Below are 20,371 nucleotides of genomic sequence, written 5' to 3'. Positions count from 1 at the left end.
ATGATCAGCAGAAGCCCTGGACCCTGCAGGGCACCCAGGGGATCCTAGGAGCTCTGTTTAGGAGCTTCTTGGCTACTTGTGGGTGGGGCGTGGCGACCTGAGCCCGGGCAGGACCATCAGGGGGAAGGGGTGGGGCAGTCACCTTTTTTTCCTGACCGTCGGGGGACTCTGGGACAAAGCTCATGTTGATCTCATCCACATCAGAGCTGGAGGAGCCGGCTGAGTGGACGCTGAGTGCGTCGGCAAGGTCCCCGCTGCTGAGGTAGGGGCCGCACCTGAGCTGGTCGCAGGACTTGGAGTGAGAGCTGCCACTGGTGCTGAGCTCTGTGCTGGGGGCCTGGCGGCTGCATGGGAGGATCAGCTCACTGGGGGGCCCTCCCCCGGGAGAACGTGCCCAGGTAGGGAACGGTGCCCTGGATGTGCCCGGGGACACATCCCACCCCAGGCCCTACGCTCCACATTCCGGGCTCTGCACCTAGTGCTCGGTCAATCACCAGCCCCGCATCCGTCCCTGTTTTGGGAGTAGTCAATTTAGGATCACTCTACTTTGCGGAGGAGAAAGCAGGCCCAGAGGGGGAAGACAAGGGGGCCAAGGCTTCCCTAAGCCAGGGGGGAGCCCTTCCTGCCAGCCCAGGCACTCACTCGCTCCAGCGCTTGACAATGGCCGTGTTCTTCTTGGCTTTAAGGGTGTTGCTGGCCGACTCGGAGGGGGGCTCCAGCTCACAGGACAGGTTGTAGCTACAGGACAGATGGGAGCCGTGAGGCTGGCAGGGGGGGCACACCCAGGTCCCCCTCCTGGAACCTGCCCGGCAGCGGAGGTCCAGACACCCCAATCTAGCTGACCAAGATCCCACACCACTGGCTCCCTGGGCTGGCCCGGTTCCTGCGCAGCTATACCTCTCCGTCTCGCTGAGCCGCTCCATGGCCCGGAACCAGGCCCCAAAGTGCTCCTCGGGTGCGATGCTGTAATTGTTGCATGCTGACTGGAGCAGCTTGATCTGGGCGATCACCTCAAATTCCTGGGGCCAGAGGGAAGGGCAGGATGGTGCGAGGTGTGGATGGGGTGCAGGGTGTGGCCTGGGGCCCTGGGTCTCTACATCCCCTCCTGCTTTCTACTCCTTCCCGGGCCTACCCTGTCCCTGGAGCTGGGTCCAAACAACCCTTTCCAGGAAGTCGTCCCTGCCCTGGCCTCCCGCGCCCACCCTCCTGTGTATCCAGCTCTCCCAAATATAACAGGAATCGGGGTGGGTGGGTGGGTGGGTCTCTGGTTTCCACATCCTGGCCAACACCTGTGGCCTGCAGCTGCTCACCTTCCTCCTCTTCTCGAAGTTAATCAGTCTTCCCTGGAAGGCAAACAGCCAGAGACCATCAGAAAGTGGCCCCTTGCCTGCGACCACCCTTCAACTCCTCTCCGGCTGCACTACCCACAGCACACACCAGGGGGCAGGTGGGTGCACATACCCGTGGCCCTGGGTCCTGGGGGGTGGTGGGCAGAGTCTCAAGGAACTTCTTGCCCAACTCTGACGAGGGGTGGGGATACTGAGGCCTGGGGCAGGAAGGCCCAGCTTGGCCACACCGTGCCTGACCCTGGAGGGCGGGGGCCACGACCTGAGGGAGGGCTGTGTGGAGCTGGGCCAAACCCTCCTGTAGCTCTAGGCCTCACCAGCCGGGCACCTACCTCTTCACACATTGGTGAGGCGGGCAGGTGCCCTGGCATGTGGTACCTGTGAGGTATGCCTAGAGCTGAGAGCTCCGGGCTCAGTGGGAGTGCTTCCCCCTGGGGCTCTAGGACCCCGGCCCTGCTCCCACCCTGGCCAGGCCCCCAGGGCTCACTCACATACAGATAGTCCTTCATCGCGGTGTCCAGCATCACCAAGTCTGTGAGGAACGTGCCCAGGTAGGGAACAGTGCCCTGGATGACACCCTGTGACATGAGGGTAGGGCGGATGAGCCAGGGCCAAGACTTCCCTCAGCCTCAGCCTCACCCTAGCCTCCCACTTAGAGCTGCCTGGGGACCTTTAGCTGCCTCCCCCAGACTCTCCCCTAGTGTCCATGGACCCCAAACTCCCTCTCATCACCTGCCGGGCCTGGTGTCTTGCACACGGCCAAGGTTCTGTGGCTCTCGGACCCTCCCCACCCCTAAACCCACCATGAGCTTGGCCCTCCTGGACCATTGCCCTGGTGGCCGCCACCAGCACCGTTAAGTCACCAGGTGGTCAGGGTGTGCCCCCCCCACCAGGGCCCAGAGGAGGTCAGATGTAGGGGGCACAGCAGGCACTGCAGCAGCAGGGGGCGGGCTGGGGGTGACCTTCCTCTCCTCACCCGGAGGCCGGCCCCTGCCTCTCTCCAGATTTGCGTACACTCACCGTCTCCTTTGGTCGCTTCTGGGCTCTCTTGGGGTTCATCTCCAGAGTGGCAAACTTGGAGGTCCCCTCCTGAAAGGGTTGAGGGCAGGGTCAGTGAGGCCTTCCCCTCCTCCCCAGCCTGGGCCCCGGTCACTGGTACAAATGCTCTGCCACCACCCGGGTGGCACCTGGCCCTCACTGGGTGTGGGAACGTGGGCCAGCAGCCTGGCCTCCTGGGGGGCCTCCAGGAACTCAGCATCCCATCCCACGTCTGTTCCTGTCACTGTTCTGCCCTCACCCGCTCCGAGGTGGGGGCTCTGCACAAAGCTCCTGTGCATTCCTTTTCTCCTTGCACCTCATTGCCTCCCCATGAGTCCTGAGACCAGAGGGGCCCCAAGCTCCTCATTCCTCCATTTTCCGAGACGGGCAGTAACTCAGAGGAGAGTCCCTCCCGGCGGGAGACCAGCTTCTGCTAACTGGTCTTCCGGCTCATTTGGGGCCCTGTGGTGAGAGCCCAAGACTCCCTGGGATCCTCTGTGGCGTCTGGCCCAGGGCAGAGTGAGGATCCCCTAGTGCACCCAGAGCTGCCTCCCGGGGCTACTCATTTGGTTCCAAGGCTGGTCAGCCCCTTTGGGATTTGGCCTCCCTCTGTGGTTCCTCATCCCTGGGCAGGCAGGCAGGCAGGCAGGCTGGCTGCCCTCCCCTTGAGCTGCAGTGTAGACAGAAGGAGCCTCCCACCCCTGGCCCATCCACCCAGCAGCATGGAGGAAGCAGGAAACCTACTAATCCTGCCAGCTCACCCATCCCTTCTGGAACACCCCAGCTGCTCCCACATCATCCCATTGCCAGGGCCTCCTGGTCCCCAAACTGCTCCCCACCAATGGCCACAAACCAAAAAGATCCTCCTCTCCCCAAAGTCCAGACAAGACAGGACTGGAGTTCTTCACACAAACTTTCACTGAGAACTTTCCTCCTCTGGCCAGGCCTTACCTTGATGAGCAGCTCTCTGCTCAGAGAATAGTTGTTCTCATCCGAGAAGATCTCTGACAGCTTCTGGAAGACTCGGAAACTGTCCCTGACGGAAGGAAGGACAGGCTTGGGAATGGCACGATGGGCATGAGCACTGAACTGTTTCTAGAACCCACAGACCCGAACTGCCTGGACGGGTGGTTTGCACCCAGGGTCCTGCGGGGCCCTAAGTGCTCTGTGGACCTGGTGGGGGAGAACTCCGTGTGTGTGGTTGTCCTGATCCTGTGTGTCTGTCACCAGTACACACAGGAAAATCTCCAGTGTGGCTCTCCCCGATAGCTGACAGATAACTGAGTCCCAAGGCAGAACTACTGGCCTGAGGCCAATGGATGCTTTGGGGTCCCACCAGCAGGCCCACCCCAGAATTCGCAGCCTCCTGGCAGGTCCCGGGTCCCTCCTGGTGCTCCTGCAGAGAGATGCCTGCCCACCTGGAAACTTCCTCCCATGTCTTCTTCAGCCGGTGGACAGAGTTGCTCTGTAGGGCTGACAGGATAGCATAGAGTGACGAGAAGTTCTTGAGGACCCGGCACTCCTGGCGGAGGGACAGAAGGGCCGAGGTATGGCTTCAGTCCCTACAGCCGGGACCTCCCGTCCTGGGTAAGACGGACGCCTGCCCGCAGAGCCCCCGGGATGCCCCTGGGCCTGGTCAGGAGAGGAGGATGTGGGGTCAGCCTAAGGGAGGGGGTTACAGGGGAGTGAGCACCCAGGTGGCGGGATGTGCAGGTCAAGCCTGGCGTGTCCCTTGGAAGGATGGGCCTGGGGTCTCTGCAGGGCCTTGGAGTTCAGACCACAGCCCTGGGGTCAGATAAAGTGAGAAGGGGGTTCCCAGGGTCCCTGTGAGGCCTACCCTGGCCACCTCGATCCAGTGCTCCACTACCCTGGCCCTGTCCCGGGCTGTCACACTCCGGTCCCCCAGGCAGGTGGTGATGACACAGTTGGCCACACTGTTGAACTGTGTGACAGTGGCGCGGACGGTGGGTGCCAGGTGCTCCTTGCCCTTCTTGTCCCGCTGGGACCAGATGGAGCCCAGGCAGTGGTAGGGCACCACCTTCTTGAACAGCTCCTGGGGATCATGGGGAGTGTCACCCGGCTCTGCCACAGCCCAGGGCAGTGTCCACGCCTCCCCAGTCCCTGGCAGGGTCCCTGGTCAGGGCTTGAGCCTTGCAGGGCCGGGGGTGGGGAGGGGATGGTGCAGGTCCCTGGACTTTGTTCTCTGCCCACCGTGCGTGCCCAGCATGAGTGACCCAGGATGACTCGCTGGAGGAAAGAGGCTTTGGCATTTTTGGCAGCTCATCCTCACTAACTGCAAGCACAGAGGTGGCTCACTCATAGCTGCGCATACTGGGTGGCACCTGCCACTCCCTGTCAGGTCTCAGGTCTGCCCCCCTCCTGCACCCCCACCCAGATGCGCACTCGCTGTGGCTGCTACGCCTATGGGCTCCGCTGTCTGCCATAAGCTAGTACACAGCAGGTGCCTCATAAGTGCTGAGGATGGTGAGGTCTCAGGGAGATAGGAGGGCGACCCGTGGAGCTGGATGCACCTCAGTGAGCTCCACTCCTCTCCCCACCCAGCCTTCAACTGTCTTGCCTCCTGTAATCCGCAGTCCCTGTGTGGAGGGTTGGGCTGGGGAGAGTCCCATCTATATGTCCACAGTCCAGAGACCACACGCTGAATCCTGGTGGAACTGGGACATGGACCCCGACATCAGTTCTGGACCAGGGAATGGCAGGGAATGGACCGGATGCCAGGGGAAGGTGCCCTGCCTGCCCTGCCCAGGAAAGGAGCTCACCGCATCCATCAGTGTAAACTGCTCCGCCACCAGGTCGGGAGGGAACGTCAAGACATGAGGCTTCTCATTCAGGCCATTTTCTGCAGCCACAGGCGAAGGCCAGGGAGGCTCGGGTGCGGGAGCTGCCTCTAGCTCTAGAGTTTGTGACAGAGCTGGCTCTAGCTCTGGAGCTGGTGCTAGAGCTGGTTCTAGCTCTGGAGCTGGTGCTAGAGCTGGTTCTAGCTCTAGAGCTGGAGCTGGTTCTAGCTCTGGAGCTGGTGCTGGTTCTAGCTCTGGAGCTGGTGCTGGAGATGACTGTAGCTCTAGAGCTGGGGCTGGGGCTGGTGCTGGAGCTGGTGCTGGAGCTGACTGTAGCTCTGGAGCGGGCACGAGAGGTGGTGCTAAAGCTGGCTCTAGTTCTGGAGCTGTTTTTAGAACTGGCATTGGAGCTGGCGACAGAGCTACAGGAGGAGAGAAGTCTCCATGTGTCTTTGCAGAAACAGAACATGTCTCTGAGCCTCCCAGGGGAGCCACAGTCAAGACCCCTACAGAGGTGTCCCCGCAATGCCGTCCCCCAGCTGGGTGCTCTGAGCCCGGTCTTGGATCCTGGCCCCACCCCAGCCTCTGGGGGCTCCTCCCTGTGGGGTCCAGCACCCACCCATGCTCAGACACCCACAGACACCCTGCCCAGCTTCTCACCCTCAGGCTCGGCTTCAGTGAGTTCTGAATGCTCCAACTGGGCCAAAAGAAGGTGGGCACGGCGCTCCAGGTCGGAGCCGGGCATGTTGAGCTGCACATAGGCCACCAGCTGCTTAAGGCAGGGAAAGTCTGGGGGCTGACAAAAGTCTTCCGAATACTGGTCCAGCCAGGTGCCCAGAATGGAGGAGATGGCACTAGAGGCAGGAGGGCAGACAGCAGCTCAGGAGCCTGGCCCTTCCTCCCACACAGACCCCTGAGCCCCTGGGGATGGTCCAGCCCGACCCCGGGCCCACCCCAGCCACCCCCAAGGCCACCCAGGTAGGGGCAGGTCTGGGCAGCAGGCGGGGCTGGATGTCCCCACAGCGGGGAGCCCTCCATGCATGGTGTGAGCGCCCCTGCCTGCCTCAGGGGAGCAGACCCCCCTCCCCTTGTCTGAGTCCCCCCTCTGCACTGGAGATGCCAGGAGGGTGGACTGGGGGCGCTCTCTGACTCCTGTGCTCCTGCAGGAGAGGCCCCCACACCTCTGCCCTGCAGCAGGAATCACAGGATATGGGGGGCCAGGCTCGGCCCAGCACCCCTGCCACCCCAAAGCCCCGCATGTCCTCCACCTGGGAGACAGGGGGCCCTCCCATCAGACCCAAAGTCCACTCACTTTTTTAACTGGTCCTGGGGTCCACCGTCTTCATCAGAATAAGGGAGAATGCATCCGTATCTAGAGGAGGCCGTGAGGGCGTCACATCTACCGTACCTGCTATGATGTCTAGGGTTACCAGCTGACTCCCCCGACTAGAGCGGGAGCCCGGAGCCCAGGGAGTTGTGTCTGCCGTGGACACTGAATCATGCACAATGTCCTGAAGGGGCTTCATGTCCATTTGGCAACTGAATGAAGCCCACCCAGCAGCTTCCAGGTGGCTGAGTGGGTCTGGGGCCCCCTGCCAGCCCCCAGGACTCCCTGCTCTGGCGACACCCAGGATGGGGCCCCGGATGGAATCTGTGACCTTCTCACAGCCAGACTGTGAGGACAGCGGCTTTGCCCCGACACAGGATCCAGGGCCTGAGGCAGAGAGCTTCTCCGGGCGGAGAGGACCCACCTCAGCCCCAGGACCCCCCTCTCCATGGGCTGGCCATAGGGTCAGCACTGTGGGGGACTTGTCCCAAAGGTCAGACCAGAACCCTCTGTGTGGGGGCTCAGGCCTCATGGCACACAGGGTCCACACAAGACACCCGAGGCTCAGAGACGGCAAGTGCCAAACCAAAGACACAGCCAAGTGTTGAGTGGGGAGGTGCTGTGGGGCACAGAGGCCCTGCTCACCTTTTGAACAGAAGGTCCAGGACCTGCTGGGTGGTGGTGAAGGCTCGGTAGGTGCACAGGAAGATAGTGACGTAGGAGAGGTCGCTGCCCTGGAAGGCAGGTACCAAGTGTTCCACCAGCTTCTCCAGCGTGCCTGCCTTCACCGTTCGCACCTTGCAGGTCTCATACAGGTGCAGGGCCGACTCGTTCTCACACTGGAGCGGGGACAAAGGAGGGGTGTATGGTCAGTGGTGGCACCAGGGACTGCCAGGAGGGTGGCAGACCAGCGCTCAGACAAAGCCCCAGGTGCCCCGTGTGTGGCCAAAGAGGAGACGTGTGTGCCCCCAGCAGGAAAACAAGCTCAGCTTTGGAAGTGGAATTTGAGATGGGGAATCACAAAAAACACAAACACGACCGTTCCAGGTCAGTCTGTGGGCTGGACTGAATGACAGCACCTCAGTGGAAAAGCACTGCCCCCATGAGTCCTGGAAAAACATGCCCATTCTAGAGACGAGGAAACGGAGTCTTCTGGGAAGATACACGGGATGCTCAGTGCAGCACCGGGGAATGGCTGCAGCAAGGAATCAAGTCAAGGCCCTCAGCACTGAAAGGCCGAATCGCTGTGACAACTCGCCTCCCTTCTGGAATGTTCCGCAGCTAGTGGAGTCAGGCCCTGCCCCTGACCTGGAGGGGTCACATGGCTGTGCTCCAGGAAGCAGTAAATTATATAGGAGCCTGAGCCTCGGCCCCTTGGGAGTAAAACTAGCCCTTTTAAGTGTGGTGACGTGGAAGGCTTGCAGGTGTGCAGGGAGGCAGGCGCTGACTGCTAGCTACTACCTGAGACAGCGGAGGGCAGGATCAGACTGAGGCAAAATCCAAAATCACCTGGGGCCCAATGTGAAGGGGAAACAGTAGAAAAGTGTCTTTTTTTGATGTTCATACAAATATGTGCAGACTGACCTTTTTTCTTTCTTTTTTTTTTTTTTTGAGAGAGAGAGGGGGAGGGAGGGAGCAAACAGTGGGGAGAGGCAGAAGGAGAGGGAGAATCGTAAGCAGGCTCCACACCCAGCGCAGGGCAGACACTGGGCTTGATCTCACAACCCTGAAATCACCATCTGAGCCAATATCAAGAGTTGGACACTTAACCAACTGAGCCGACCAGGCGCCCCGGTGCAGAGTGACTTTGCTCCTGGCCAAGCCCAGGGCTGGACCGTGGGGAGGGGCAGGTTCCTTTGGGAGCGGGATGAGGGGCCCTCAGTGGAGAAGGCCCTGGGAGGGAGCCCAGCACAGCAGCCAGAGCCTGGAAGCCGGGGCGTGCCCGGGCGCACTCACCCCCAGCCAGCGCTGGCCCTTGTTGGCGCTGTGGTGTGCCTGCACTTTCCGCAGGGAGATGGAGTAGATGACCCCGTTGACCAGCTCCTCGCCGATCTCCTGTGTGCAGCTCTGCAAAGATAGTGCCCGGCCGCCGGGCAGGGGCATCAGGGGCTGCCCCCTGGGGCCTCCCTTCCCAGCTGAGGTGCCCCGTCCACACAGGCCCCCTGGCGGGAGTCACGTTGGGGCAAGCACTCCCTGTCTCACCCCCTCACAAGCTAGCTGTGAACAAGATGAGCCCCTCAGGCTCCCGAAGCCCCCAGCAACCTGCTCACACCCAGGTGGGGTCACCCCCCCACCCCCAAGATGGGTATTGGTTTTCAGTCATTTCAGATGAGCACATGGAGGCTGAGAGAAGGGCCTATGTCATGCCACTGTGGCTAAACGGCAAAGCCAGGACCCCAGGCCCTGACATGGCACCTCCATGTGGCCCTCCTCTTCCCTCCTTGGCCCATCCCGCCCCCACCCCAGCTGACCCATAGGTGGGGGCAGCTCCTCCCGGCGCAGCCCTGGAGTCAGCATCATGGGTCTGGAGCAGATGCTGGGTATCCCCAACAGCCACATCCGAGGCCACTTCCTTCCCTTTCTGCTCATTCATGCCCTTGTGCCTTCTTGGGCAACAGAGGAGTTCCCGGTTCCCTGTGTGTCATCACGTGCACGGGGACAGGGTGATAAAGTGACAGTGCAGGCATCTGGGCAGATGACTGGGGTTTCACAGGACCCGAAATCACGGGGCTTTGGCTGGGACAGGAAGGGGGGATCATCTGGCTGCTCCCTGGGCCCATAGCAGCAAGGAAAGGCCCTTGTTTTATGAGGCAGTGACTCCTCCCGCCAGGCAGGCTGGCCCGGGGGCTGTGACCATCAGGCCCTGGCTGGCTGAGGCCACTGAGCCATGTGGCCCTGGGCTCTGCAGCCCCCTTGCCCATAGGTCTCTGTCCCAGGAAGGGTGAGCCTGCCGTGGGGAGAGGGGCCTCTGAGTTTAGGAAAGAGCTGGGAGGTGCCAGCTGGCACAGGGCCATCGATTGCAGGGTCTGCACCAGTGGTTGGGACCGCGGCTCACTGCCCTAACCCAAGGCAGGCGTGGAGCTTACAGAAGACTGGGGAAAAAGTGCTGACTCAGCCCACCCACATCCTTCCCTGGAGCCCTGGGCCTTAGCAGGGCCCCTACTGCACCGCTGCGGCCAGCAAGGGGTGTCTGGGCCTCACCTCCTGCCCACCCGTGTGGGCCGCGCGAGGCCAGCTGCCCTCTGCAGGGCCACTTCCTTTGACCTGTGGCTGCCCTCCCACACTGGGCACTGGACCAACGGGGAAGCCTCTGCCATCACATTCTCTCCGGAAAAGGAGAGCCAGCCTGTTTCTGGGAAGTTAGCAGGGAACCCACAGGCAGAGGTCCCCCTGAGCAGCACCACCCACACCCACACCCCTTAAATAACCCAGGCTTGTGGAGGTCCAACCCCTCCAGCGAGGAGAGGAAACCCCTCCTGAAGCAGAAAAGCTGAGACGTATGCTCACGTTCCCTCCTCCATCTGGAAGAGCCCACAGAGGAGACAGGCCTCAGAGACCAGCTGTCCTCCTGCTGGGCGGGGGCCCCAGCACCCTGGCATGTCCTCAGGGGTCCGTGGCCACTTCCAGCAGAGGCCGAGAGGCTCGGCTGGAAGGGCCTGCCCTTCCTCCAGGGTTTTCTTAGCCATATGTGGTCCAGCTGGGAGGAACACCCGGGTTGCTGGCAGGGGGCTGGAGGCTTCCCCACGCAGGAACGGCCCTGCCAGAGGGCCCTGGACTTGACCTCCACATGGCACCTGGCTCCTTAGTGGGGCTCCATCAAGGCCCCTGGGCCAGGCCAGCCATGGCGGGGGCTGCGGGCAGGTGGCTGCTGTGCCCTGGCAGATCCAGATAGCGGGGGTGGGGTGGGGCCTGCAGTGAGCCATGGGCCTCACTGGCAGGGCAGCTGGCCTGCGCATCACATGGTCCTTGAGCCCCTCCCCCACCTCCCAGGGGCCCCCTTCTGCGGCCTTGGAAGGGGGGTGGGAGGCGGGGCGGGATGCCAGGAGCCACACTGGCTGGGACCCGGGACTCACTGCCCTGTCACACAGATGGGGAGCTACTCTGGCTCCTTCACACCGCTGCTGCCAGAGGAACAAAAGCAGAGCCTCAGAGCAATGCTGCGGGCGGGCGGCACTTAAACCACCTCCTGAGAGATGACACAGGAGCAGGCTCTAAAGCAAACTGCTCCTGGGCCCAGGCAGCAAGTGGCAGAGTGGGGCATTTGTTTCCTGCTCCTACCTCCATCCAGGGACAGAGCAGGGAAGCAGCCATCGGCCTGGCATCTGCCCCTCAGGACCCTCCAGGCCACCCTCTGGGCAGAGTGTACCCAGGCCCAGCAGCAGGGCCTGGGGCTCCTGGGGGACGATGGGAGTGGCCTACCAAACAGCAGATGTCCTGAGGGAAGGCCCCTGCAGGCTTCTAGGGGAATAGAATGCCACAGGGATGCCAGGTCCCCAGGGCCCTGGCACCCAGCTGACAGCTGTGCCTCACACGCAGCCTGGCCTTCCACAGCTTGAGTCAAGGGGAGTGAGGGTAGAGTGGTGTCCCCAGGCCCTGGTAAGCAGAAGCCAGCAAAATGGGTACCTTGGTGCCCCATATTCTGCTGTCCCTCTGAGTGCAGCCCAGAGCCTCAGGGACAAGGAGGAGAAGCAGCCCCAGTGTCACCTGATCAGCCTTCTCAGGGTGACAGGCCAGCAGGATGCCTGTCCCCAGATGACTGCAGGCCAGGCCCTGTTCCCTCGATGGAGAATAATGGGGTCGCCAGGGCCCATCCCACCTCCTATTTTGGGATAAATCTGAGGGGACCTGCTAGCTTTTCCCCAGGCCTGCCATCTCTCCCGGAAGGTGGCTCGTGCTTGTGCACATGGAGATGGCACCTTCACACTGATCGCCCCTTTGCTCTCCTTGGGTGCCTATAATGAGGGGCCATAAGGGGCCTCCGGACCCACAGGTGCCTCCCCTGCGGACTGGCTCCTCCTAAGGAGACCTGGTCCAGGGCCAAGGCACACGGAGAGGAAGCGCTGGATCTTGTACCAGCATGTCCTCCTGTCTCCTCTTCGGGCCACATGTGGAGACCCGCTTCCACTCGGGCAGGGCGGGGGTGGCTCCGATCATAGGGCTTCCACATGCATGAGATGGGGTCCTTACTGTATCCTGCTGAGCCACGGCCCAGAGGCCACCTTGGATACTGGTCAGCACCCTGCAGCCCTGGGCACATGAGGCCTCCCAGGGCCTACCAGACCCCAGGACTCTGTCTCTCATGAAGAGCTCTGACTTCCAGCTTTGCCAGCCTCTCTGCCCCTGGCCTCAGGGAGCTCACCTGTGAGATGGGAAGAGCAGCAGCTCTCTACAGGCCAACAGTGGGGGTCCAGAGAAGGCACACAGAACGCCCAGCTCAGCACCTAGCACATGAGGGCACCCAGGAAGCCAGAACAAAAGGTGTTGGGCACCACCTGCTGACCACAGCCCCCAGGAGCTGCTGACGGACACCTGGTGGGATGGGGAGTGGGGGCCCCTGAGGGCCCCTGTGGGAGATTCCAGGAAGGCCAGTCCGTACAGAGAGGGCGGGAGTTCTAAAACTGCCCGAGCCAGCCTTGCAGCTTTCAGACTTTCTGGTGTTTTGCTCAAATGCAGGAGCCACGAAGGGAGATGGATTAGAAGGCCTGATCAGCCCTCCCGGGCTCTGGGGACAGTTTAAATGTGGCATCCTGCACGCGGGTGCAGAATGGAGAGAGCAAGGCAGAGGGTCTGGGCCGAGGAGAGAATCCAGGATTTTTCGAGTCCAAGTTCTGGTTCATCTCTCAGCCCCTAAGCTCCAACAAGTAGAAGAGAAGAAAAAGCCCTGTGGCCTGTGGACACAGACAGGACCCAGTGGGGACCCCAGGTCAGCCCCAGATGGAGGTGGGCTGTACTCGGGACCCCCGCATATTGCAGCCCACAGGGGCAGCCGTGGCTAGGGACCTGCAGGTTCCTGGTTGCCAGGGCAACCAGGGAGCGTGGTGACCCCAGAAACTAGAGTTTAGGGACAAGCCTTGGTGAGCCCCCAAAGAAGCTGTCCCCACAAACCCTCTCCACCAGCCGGAGCCCAGTTACTCATTACCATGTTAAGAGGAAGAAGGATGGATTTCTCAGGTGGGGAGGTGTGATGGGACCTCCACGCTGGCCCTGCCCACCACCTGTTCCCTTGTCCATCCAGGGTGGGCTCCTGGCTGTCAGGCCACCACAGATCAAGCCTTTGAAGGAGTGTAGCTGGTGACAGCTGAGGAGGGTGGTCCAGTCCCAAGGGGGTGCCGGGCAGGGCCAGCTGAAGGTCCAGCCCCAAGAGCCACAACCACAAGCGTCTACCACCAACCACAGTGTCCCATGTCTATGGGCACTTCCTGGGTACCAGGCTTTTTACACACTTCTCACATTTAATCCTCCAACACCTGACTTGATGAGGGAAGAGCTGGGTGGGGAGCTCACTCAGGTCAGGAGCCAGGGAGTGGCAGCCAAGGCAGTGATTTTAACCACGGCCTATGAATCTCCCACCTATGAATCTCCCGTCTAGGCCTGCCTGCTGTCTTGCTCTTCTGTGGCTGCCACATTCACGACCTCAGAGCAGAGTCCAGGGCTGAGAAGGCCTTCCTCAGGTGACACCCCTGGTTGGGCATGGTGGGTGGTTTGCTGGGGTTCTTCCTGTGGGCCTAGAGGTCAGCCATAGGACCCAGGCCTGGGAAGCACCACACCAATGGTGCGGGGCAGCAGGGCAGCAAAACCCCAAAGCCCAGGGCACGGGCACTGCCCTGGTACCTGGTCAGACAACATAATCATGACAGCCGCCACCTGCCTGGCTCTGACACTGTGCCAGACACTATGGGGACTGCCTGTCAGGCTGCTGCTCTCACTCAGGCCTCACCTGAACCCTGGGGAAGAACTGGTATCAGGCCCATTTTACAGATGAGGAAACTGAGGCTCAGGAGTGGGAGAAAGGTGTCTAACGCTGCAAGGGGCCAAGCTGGCCTATCCCTGCAGCTCTCTGCCCTCAGAGCCCCAGCTCTTGGCCCAACCAGTGTGCACAACCCCGCCCCCTGGTTCCGAATGCACAGTGCCCTCTGAGCATCTGATGGTCCCTGGAGTGCAGAGGCAACACCCACACCTGAGAGCTCCCCAAATGCAGGCCCTTGAGCCGTGTGCCCCTGCCCTGCTCACCAAGCAATCCTCTAGCTGTCATGTGCTCCCTCCCAGCTGCAGGCCGCCAGAGTCGCTTCACTAGGGCTGCGTGTCCAGGAACACTGCGTCTCTGAGCCCTGGAGGCTAGAAGCCTGAGCCCAGGACAGAGTGGCCACCGCACGGTGTCATGCCCTAGGAGCCATCTGGGCGGCTGGCTAGCAGCCCTTGGGAGCCAGTCCTGACTCCTGGGCACGGTGTCCTGAGAGCACCCCCACTGGCTTGTCAGAGGCTGCCCAGGGCCCGTGCGTAATTAGTCCAACTCCTCCTCCCAGCAGTGAAGACAGGGCCTGGAAACACAGGCCCAGCTTCCAGGTTGAGGATGGAACTGAGCCCTGCCTGGGAGCAGGCACCCAAGCCTGTGTCCTACCACCCCTGCTGCTCCTGGGAGACAGCTGGCATGCTTAAATGTCTCCTACCTAGAAGGAAGGAGGGCCCAGTAGGAGCCAGCCTGCCTCCCCTTCCTCTTCTCCCGGGACCCCTGGGGAGTAAAGCAAGAGGGGACCCCCAGGGTCTGTGGGAGCCCAGCAGGTGGTAGTCAGCTGCCCCCAGAACTCCACAGGCCCTGAGGCCTGCAGTGGCCTCCTCACTGATTACAGTATGCAGATAGATAAAGACCCCTCACAAGGCTAGCCTCCAGGGCCTCCAGTGTCAAAGGCAAATGAGCCCTGAAGGTTAAACTGAAGAGCTATACAAAGTGTGGAGACACCAGATGACCAAGAAGGAGGCGGGGTGGGGAGGGGCACACGATGGGACTCTCCCATTCATTTCTACCCAAAGAACAGAGAAGCCCTCATTCCATTCCATCCAGACTGTGATCAGGCCTTGAGGTCTCACACGGTGGGGGGGGTCTGGGGGGGTCTGAGTCCTGTGTCTGCCACTTACTAGCTGGGTGAGTTTGTGCAATCTAGCCTCAGGGGATTCATCTGTGAAATGGGCAATCTGTAGTCCCGCCAGCAAAGAGACAAGACTGCACACAAATTACTCAGCACAGGGCCTCCCACAAAGCACTGGCTCACATCTGCTATGTTTCTAAACCTCTGCGGTCCAGCGGTGGGCTTGCTCCTTTCTAGAAGCTCTCCCCAGTGTCCTCTGACCCTGAGGACTTTGGCCTCCCTACCCTTCACTTGACCGGGGGCTTCTGGGCTGCCCAGGCCTGGTTCTGTTCCCCTGTCCTCCTCCATGCATTTAAAACTGCCTCGTAGCGTTGCCCTATCCTTCTCTGATCCCTGCAGTGGGCTTTTGCATACAGTAGGTACCCAATAAAGAACAGCCCACATTCAAATCCTGGGGGCACCTTAGCTCTGCGTACATTAAGATCAGAGACACTTCACTTCTCTGACCTCCCATCTACTGTACTCTGCAGGGCTGGTCAAAGCCAGCTGGAGTGAGGGGCGGTGCCTGTAACGAGGAGATGCTCCCAACGGGGACCTCCTCCAGCCTGGCCAAGGCAGTGGGCTGCTCAGAGACAAGGGCACAGGCTAGGTGAATTCCAGAAAAGCACAGAACCCCTCAGGCCAAGCTGGGTCTGCAGTGACTTGGATCAAGGTGATGAGCGGACGCCCAGATGTGCAAGGACATCTGGCAGCTCAGAGAGGGAAGGACTGGGTCGAGGCGTGGTGGGGAAATGGGCACGGGGGCGAGGGGCAGCCAGAAACTGTCTGGTGGTTTCCAGACAGGACAAGGACCACGAGCTGGGCCGCTTGAGCTCTGGCATGCTACAGAGACCAGGAAATCAGCTCCAGGATGGGGGGGGGGGTGTTGGCAGGAGGGACAGGGACTTCCCCAGCCCCCCTCCCTTCAGCCCATGGTAAATGGTCATTGTGTTTGGTTTCCGGCAGTGGCCTCCTCTCCTGCCAGGACCCTGGTTTTCCTGCCCCCAGCCAGAAGCTTCCCTTTGATTTCTAAACAGCAGCGGCTGTGGCCTGGATCTCAGTGCTGAGGCCGGGAGAGGGAGGGAGCTGGGAAGAGGGAGGGGTGGAGGGGAGGGGGAGGTGCGGGGAAGGCAGACCCCAGGGCTGGGGTAGGGCTCCTTTCCTCTGGGATGCAGATGGACTGAGAGGGAGGAAGAGACGAAGCAAAGGCCTGCCCCACCCAGGCCAGGAACCTGCCCGGCCCCTGTGAGCACGAAGGCCAGACCCTCCCAGCACACAAAGCCCAAGCCGCTGCCAGACATAATGAAAGTCAGATGAGTACTGGGCTGGTGTCAGGCCTCCCACCCCCATCCTCCCTGGGGGTCGCTCCAGCCGCCAAAGACTGGAGCTGTGGGTGGATGAGGGTTGGAGAGCTCGCCTGGACCCACTGCCAGCCAAGCTCAGGGGGAGTTTCCCTCCCAGGCCCACAGTTCCCCCACCAAGAGCTACCCCCACCCCTCATCTCCACCCCCACCCCCCCACCGCCCTCCCTCCCATGCAGGGCATGGAGACAGGCTTTGGCAAATGCGCATCTAGGCCCTGTCTAGGCAGTGGGGACACACAGGGGCCGGAGATCCAGGCTGAAACTCTTGAGCGATACAAGGCTGCTGTGACCTAAAGTGATGGAAAGGAGGGGACATGGGGCGGGTGGGCCTAACCCGAAGGTGGCTCAAACTTCACCTTAAGGTTCTGGCTTGGCCTAGATGTGCCCTGGGGCCCTGGACCCAGAGAAGGCATCTGTCCAGGTCCCATGCCCAGGCAGGACGTGGCGAGGGGGCCCACCCAGGGATTCCATCACCTCTGCTGAAGTCAGGTGCACAGTCAGGTGGGCGGGGGGAAGGCACCCCCCCAACCCCCTGTGACCCCGTGACCCACTGGGCCCCTCTGCCAGAGCACACCAGAAACAAGAGCCCCAGCCCTCACCTCATTGTCCCCACCCCTATTCCTGACAGGCACACCCTCCTTTTTCTGAAGCCTTCCAATGAATTCAGGTGAATTCAGGGTGTCGGCATATTTTCTAATGAGGCAGAAACTGAGTCACTGGTGGGCCGGGGAGGCCCTTCTCCCGATCTCCCTGCGGGGACACCTAGCCGCACAGGTTGGATACCTGTCTGCCCTCCACCGCCCTTCTGCAGGCAGCCCCAGTACCGGATCCACGCCTGCCCCGCGGAGGTACTGTCTGGGAGGCCCCTCTGGCCCCAGCTGCCCAGGAGGCGTCTGCCCCCCTAACCACGAGCTCGCCGCCCGCCCCGTGAAGCCTGACGCCTGGTGCAGGCCCCGGTTGGGCAGCGGAGAACTGCGGCCCGGCCCGGCCCGGCTGTCCCAAGTTCGCAGGCGCCTGCAGTGACCGCCCGCGGGAACGGGTCTGCCTGGGCTGTAGGCGCGCGGAGCCGGCCCACCCGGGATCGCGGGGCCGGGCCCGGGGCAGGTGGGGGCAGGGGCGCGAGGTCCCCCCACGCGGCCCCCGGGCTCGGCGAGGAGCGCGACTCCCCTCCGCGGCCGGTCACCCACCTCCAGGCGCGGCAGGTCGGGGTCGAGCTGCGTGAAGCTGTGCAGCACCACGGGGCAGCTGTCGGGGCCGCCCACCTCCAGGCGCACGGCGTCCCACACGCTGCGGCTCCGCCGGGAGCCCGGAAACAGCGGCTCGGCGGCGCCCGCAGGCCCGGCCGCCTCGGCCCACATGCGCTGCACCATCGGCGGCTCGCGGGCGCGCGGGGGGCCGGCCGGGCCGCGGGACCCGGGGCGGCGCGGGCGCGGGCGCGGGGCCGGCCCGGCGCGCGGCGGGGGCGGCGGCGGCCCGCGCGGCTCGGCGCTCCGCGAGCTCTGCGCCCGCGGCCCGGCCCCGCGGAGGTCAGGCCGGGGGCGGGGCCTGGGGCGGGGCCAGCGGCGCGGGGGCGGGCCTCGGGGCGGGGCCGCAGATGCCCGGGGCGTGTGTCCGTGCGCGCGCGCGCGCCCCCGGGGCCGGCCGGCGGAGCCCGGGAGTGCACGTGCTCTGCGTGCTGCGGGGCCGCGGGGCCGCGGGGCCGGCTGGGCACCCTGCGTGGGTGCAGTGTCCGCGTTGCGTGGGTGCTGACACGTGGTCGAGCCGCCCTGGTGTCAGAACTACTTCCCACGAATTCCAGTTAAGTCCAGCTCTGTGGCCTCCTACAGATTGCTTAACCTGAGCCCCGTTTCCTGCGTGCGCCTGTGCCTGTGCAAGCCCTCAGTGTCCTGTGTGTGCGTGGTGTGCGGGACAAGCCCCACCCTGGCTTTGTCTGCACTGTTACCCTTCAGCCCCACAGCTCTGCAGTGAGGACGCAGAGCAGAAAGGAGGTGGGGGTGGTGGGGGTCCAACACAAGAGTGGTCACCGGGGGTGAGGCCTTAGGGACACTCAAGAAAGGGGTCAAGGGGGACAGCTGCCTGTCTGAGCACCCATCACTGGCCTGGTCAGCTGCAGCCACTGGTGGCTTGAGGGCTCAAGATCTCAGGGCAGCAGTCAGGTGGGGAGCCAGGCTACAGGGCGAGGGAGCCTCAACTGCTCTCTCTAGAAGTCTGTGAGGTAGAGGGAGGCTGGAGGTTAACAGCAGGGTCGAGAGCTCACTTATTGAGGCACAGATGAACGGGACAGTCCTGCACACCTAGCCCACTGCTGGGGCCTGGCTGGCCTTAGCCCTCATAGAGCCCCGCCATTGCTGTTAGCAGCCCTAACAACACTACCAGCACCCCCAGAACCAGTATCTCACCATGGGGCCTCAGTTTCTCAGGAGAACCACGGACGGTGCAGGGCATGCTCTGCTCTGAGAAGAAAGCCAGGCTGTCGAATATTCTTTCAGAGCAGACGTTGCACACATGCATTCAACCAGAGGAGGCTACTTTGCCAAAGGGATGGTGGTTATTTCTGAATAGTATTACACATTTTTTTCTCTTCCGAGTTTTCTAATTTTTTCTACAATATTTTAATAATCACGCACATGTAATAAATACGGTTTGCTTTTCTTTTTTAAAGCAAGATGAGGAGATTTAGTTTGGGGTGAAGATCCCTAGGAGGCTGTTTAGGAAGTTTCGGGGCTCTACCCTGAGGGAGGGTGAGGTGGGGAGGCACAGTTAGAAGAAGGAGAATCTCAAAGAGCAACCAAAGGGTGACCTGGCCACTGGCCACTGCCCTCTGGCTAGAAGCTCCTCTTCCCACTCCTTCTCCTGGGGCCAAACACTCAGCACCTCTGGGGAATTCGGAGTGAATCCAGCACCTGCCTGCCGGCACTTATCTCTTTGCTCTGCTCTCTTTATCTCTTTCTCCCAGGGAGGGGCCTGGGAAGCAAGCTCAAGCCCATTTTACAGCATGGAAAGGGGCCCATGCAGGCCAAGTGACTCATGAGGGCCGGAGAAATGCACCTGATGTCCCCACCTCTTCAAAATTGAAGGTCCAGGTGCTGGGGTTGAGGGGCCCAGGTAGGTTGGACAGGTGAGGAGTAGGGAATTCCAGCTCTGCCCCCCTCCCCGCCCCCCAGCACAGCTGGCTGGGCTGCCTCCCATCTTGGCACTACCTGCACATCATCATCTGCGCGGAGGGGGCAGGATGGTGGAGGCTTTACTCAACTGGTCCTTCTACTGTGTTGCACCGACTTTGGGGCTCCCCTCTGGGGTCCCGGCAAATCTGCTCATGGCTCCAGTTGCACACACACTCACCCACCACACACCTTAGTTCCCTTAGAGCGTTGGTTTAGCAGAGGACAGGCTTGGCCACCTAGATGCCTGGGTTTGAAGCCCAGCTCCACCCGTTCCTTACTGGGTGACCCCCTTCTCCCACAGGCAAATTACCTCTCCTCCAGGGAGGCTTTCTCCTGTGCAAAGGGAGCATAATTAATGCGACAGCGCAGGTAAAGTACCTCACACAGGTGCCTGGTGCCCCCACATTGGGCAGGGCAGAGACTCTGCCCCGTACCGTCTGTGATGGGGCTGTGGCGGTTCATGGGGCACCTCTGGCACCCATGACTCTCCCCTGAGCTGCCACACATCAGCCTTCATAATCCTGCCCCAAAGTTGCAGGGCAGATCCCTTACCAAGGGCAGGGGCAGCCTTAAAGAGGGGACCAGGGTAGTAGGTGCCACCTGATAGACAAACAAAATCACCCACAAAGTGTTCTGGCCAAAAACTAACCATAAACCCAACCAGGCTTCTTGCACGTAACAGTGATTTGGGGAAATTACGGGGGAATGGAGGAGTGTGCTAAACACACCATGAGGATACAATCCATAAACTCCAGACTGTAGGAATATCTATGGGACAAACCACCCGGTTTCTTCCACAAATATGTTTCAGGGGAAAATAAATGCAATAAAGGAAGAGGACAGAGTTTGAGCCTCATTGTCAATGTCCCTGAGGCTCCCAGCAGCAACGATCTCCGGACCCCAGGTCATGGCAGGGGTTGCCTGGCCAGCTGCCCCACTTTTCCATGTATCTGACCTGCCCCATGTGCAGGGCACTCCTAGCCTCCTTATAACAAAAGAGGCCGGGGGCTTCACTTTGGAGGCCATGGCAGCGGGCTGTCCCAAAACCGAGCCACAGGGCTCATGTGGGGGGCTGGAGGCAGCTTAGCGACCTTGGGTGAGTGAAGGCCAAGGTTATAACCCCTGCCCTGGGAGGGTCTGCTGGGAGAAACAGCATAAAGCACTGTAGAAAGCATGGGTTATTAGGATTGGGAACCCTCCTTTCATCCCTCA

The 20,371-nt window shown here is 61.5% G+C and overlaps 1 protein-coding gene across 7 annotated transcripts in view; it reads right to left on the bottom strand.

Annotated features, from left to right (window-relative positions):
* Positions 1–20,371, bottom strand: part of RALGDS (ral guanine nucleotide dissociation stimulator) — a 28,779-nt gene that overhangs the window by 4,191 nt on the left and 4,217 nt on the right. For 2 of the 7 annotated variants that reach the window (XM_035720327.2, XM_035720330.2), the window contains exons 2-15: positions 8,466–8,576; positions 7,155–7,348; positions 6,495–6,590; positions 5,843–6,036; positions 5,165–5,604; positions 4,222–4,437; positions 3,803–3,906; positions 3,336–3,420; positions 2,367–2,435; positions 1,838–1,924; positions 1,311–1,343; positions 898–1,019; positions 643–738; positions 143–344 (exon numbers count right to left, since the gene is read on the bottom strand). In XM_035720327.2, coding sequence (XP_035576220.2) covers positions 143–344; positions 643–738; positions 898–1,019; positions 1,311–1,343; positions 1,838–1,924; positions 2,367–2,435; positions 3,336–3,420; positions 3,803–3,906; positions 4,222–4,437; positions 5,165–5,604; positions 5,843–6,036; positions 6,495–6,590; positions 7,155–7,348; positions 8,466–8,576 — 2,049 coding nt within the window. Of the gene's footprint in view, positions 1–142; positions 345–642; positions 739–897; positions 1,020–1,310; positions 1,344–1,837; positions 1,925–2,366; positions 2,436–3,335; positions 3,421–3,802; positions 3,907–4,221; positions 4,438–5,164; positions 5,605–5,842; positions 6,037–6,494; positions 6,594–7,154; positions 7,349–8,465; positions 8,577–17,182; positions 17,381–20,371 lie in introns of those variants that run through there. The other 5 variants (XM_049114933.1, XM_025475640.3, XM_025475641.3 and 2 more) reach the window with 5 other exon arrangements.

This window comes from Canis lupus, chromosome 9, assembly GCF_003254725.2.
Source record: "Canis lupus dingo isolate Sandy chromosome 9, ASM325472v2, whole genome shotgun sequence".
Lineage (NCBI taxonomy): Eukaryota > Metazoa > Chordata > Mammalia > Carnivora > Canidae > Canis > Canis lupus.
This window is presented reverse-complemented; position numbering and strand designations above follow the sequence as displayed.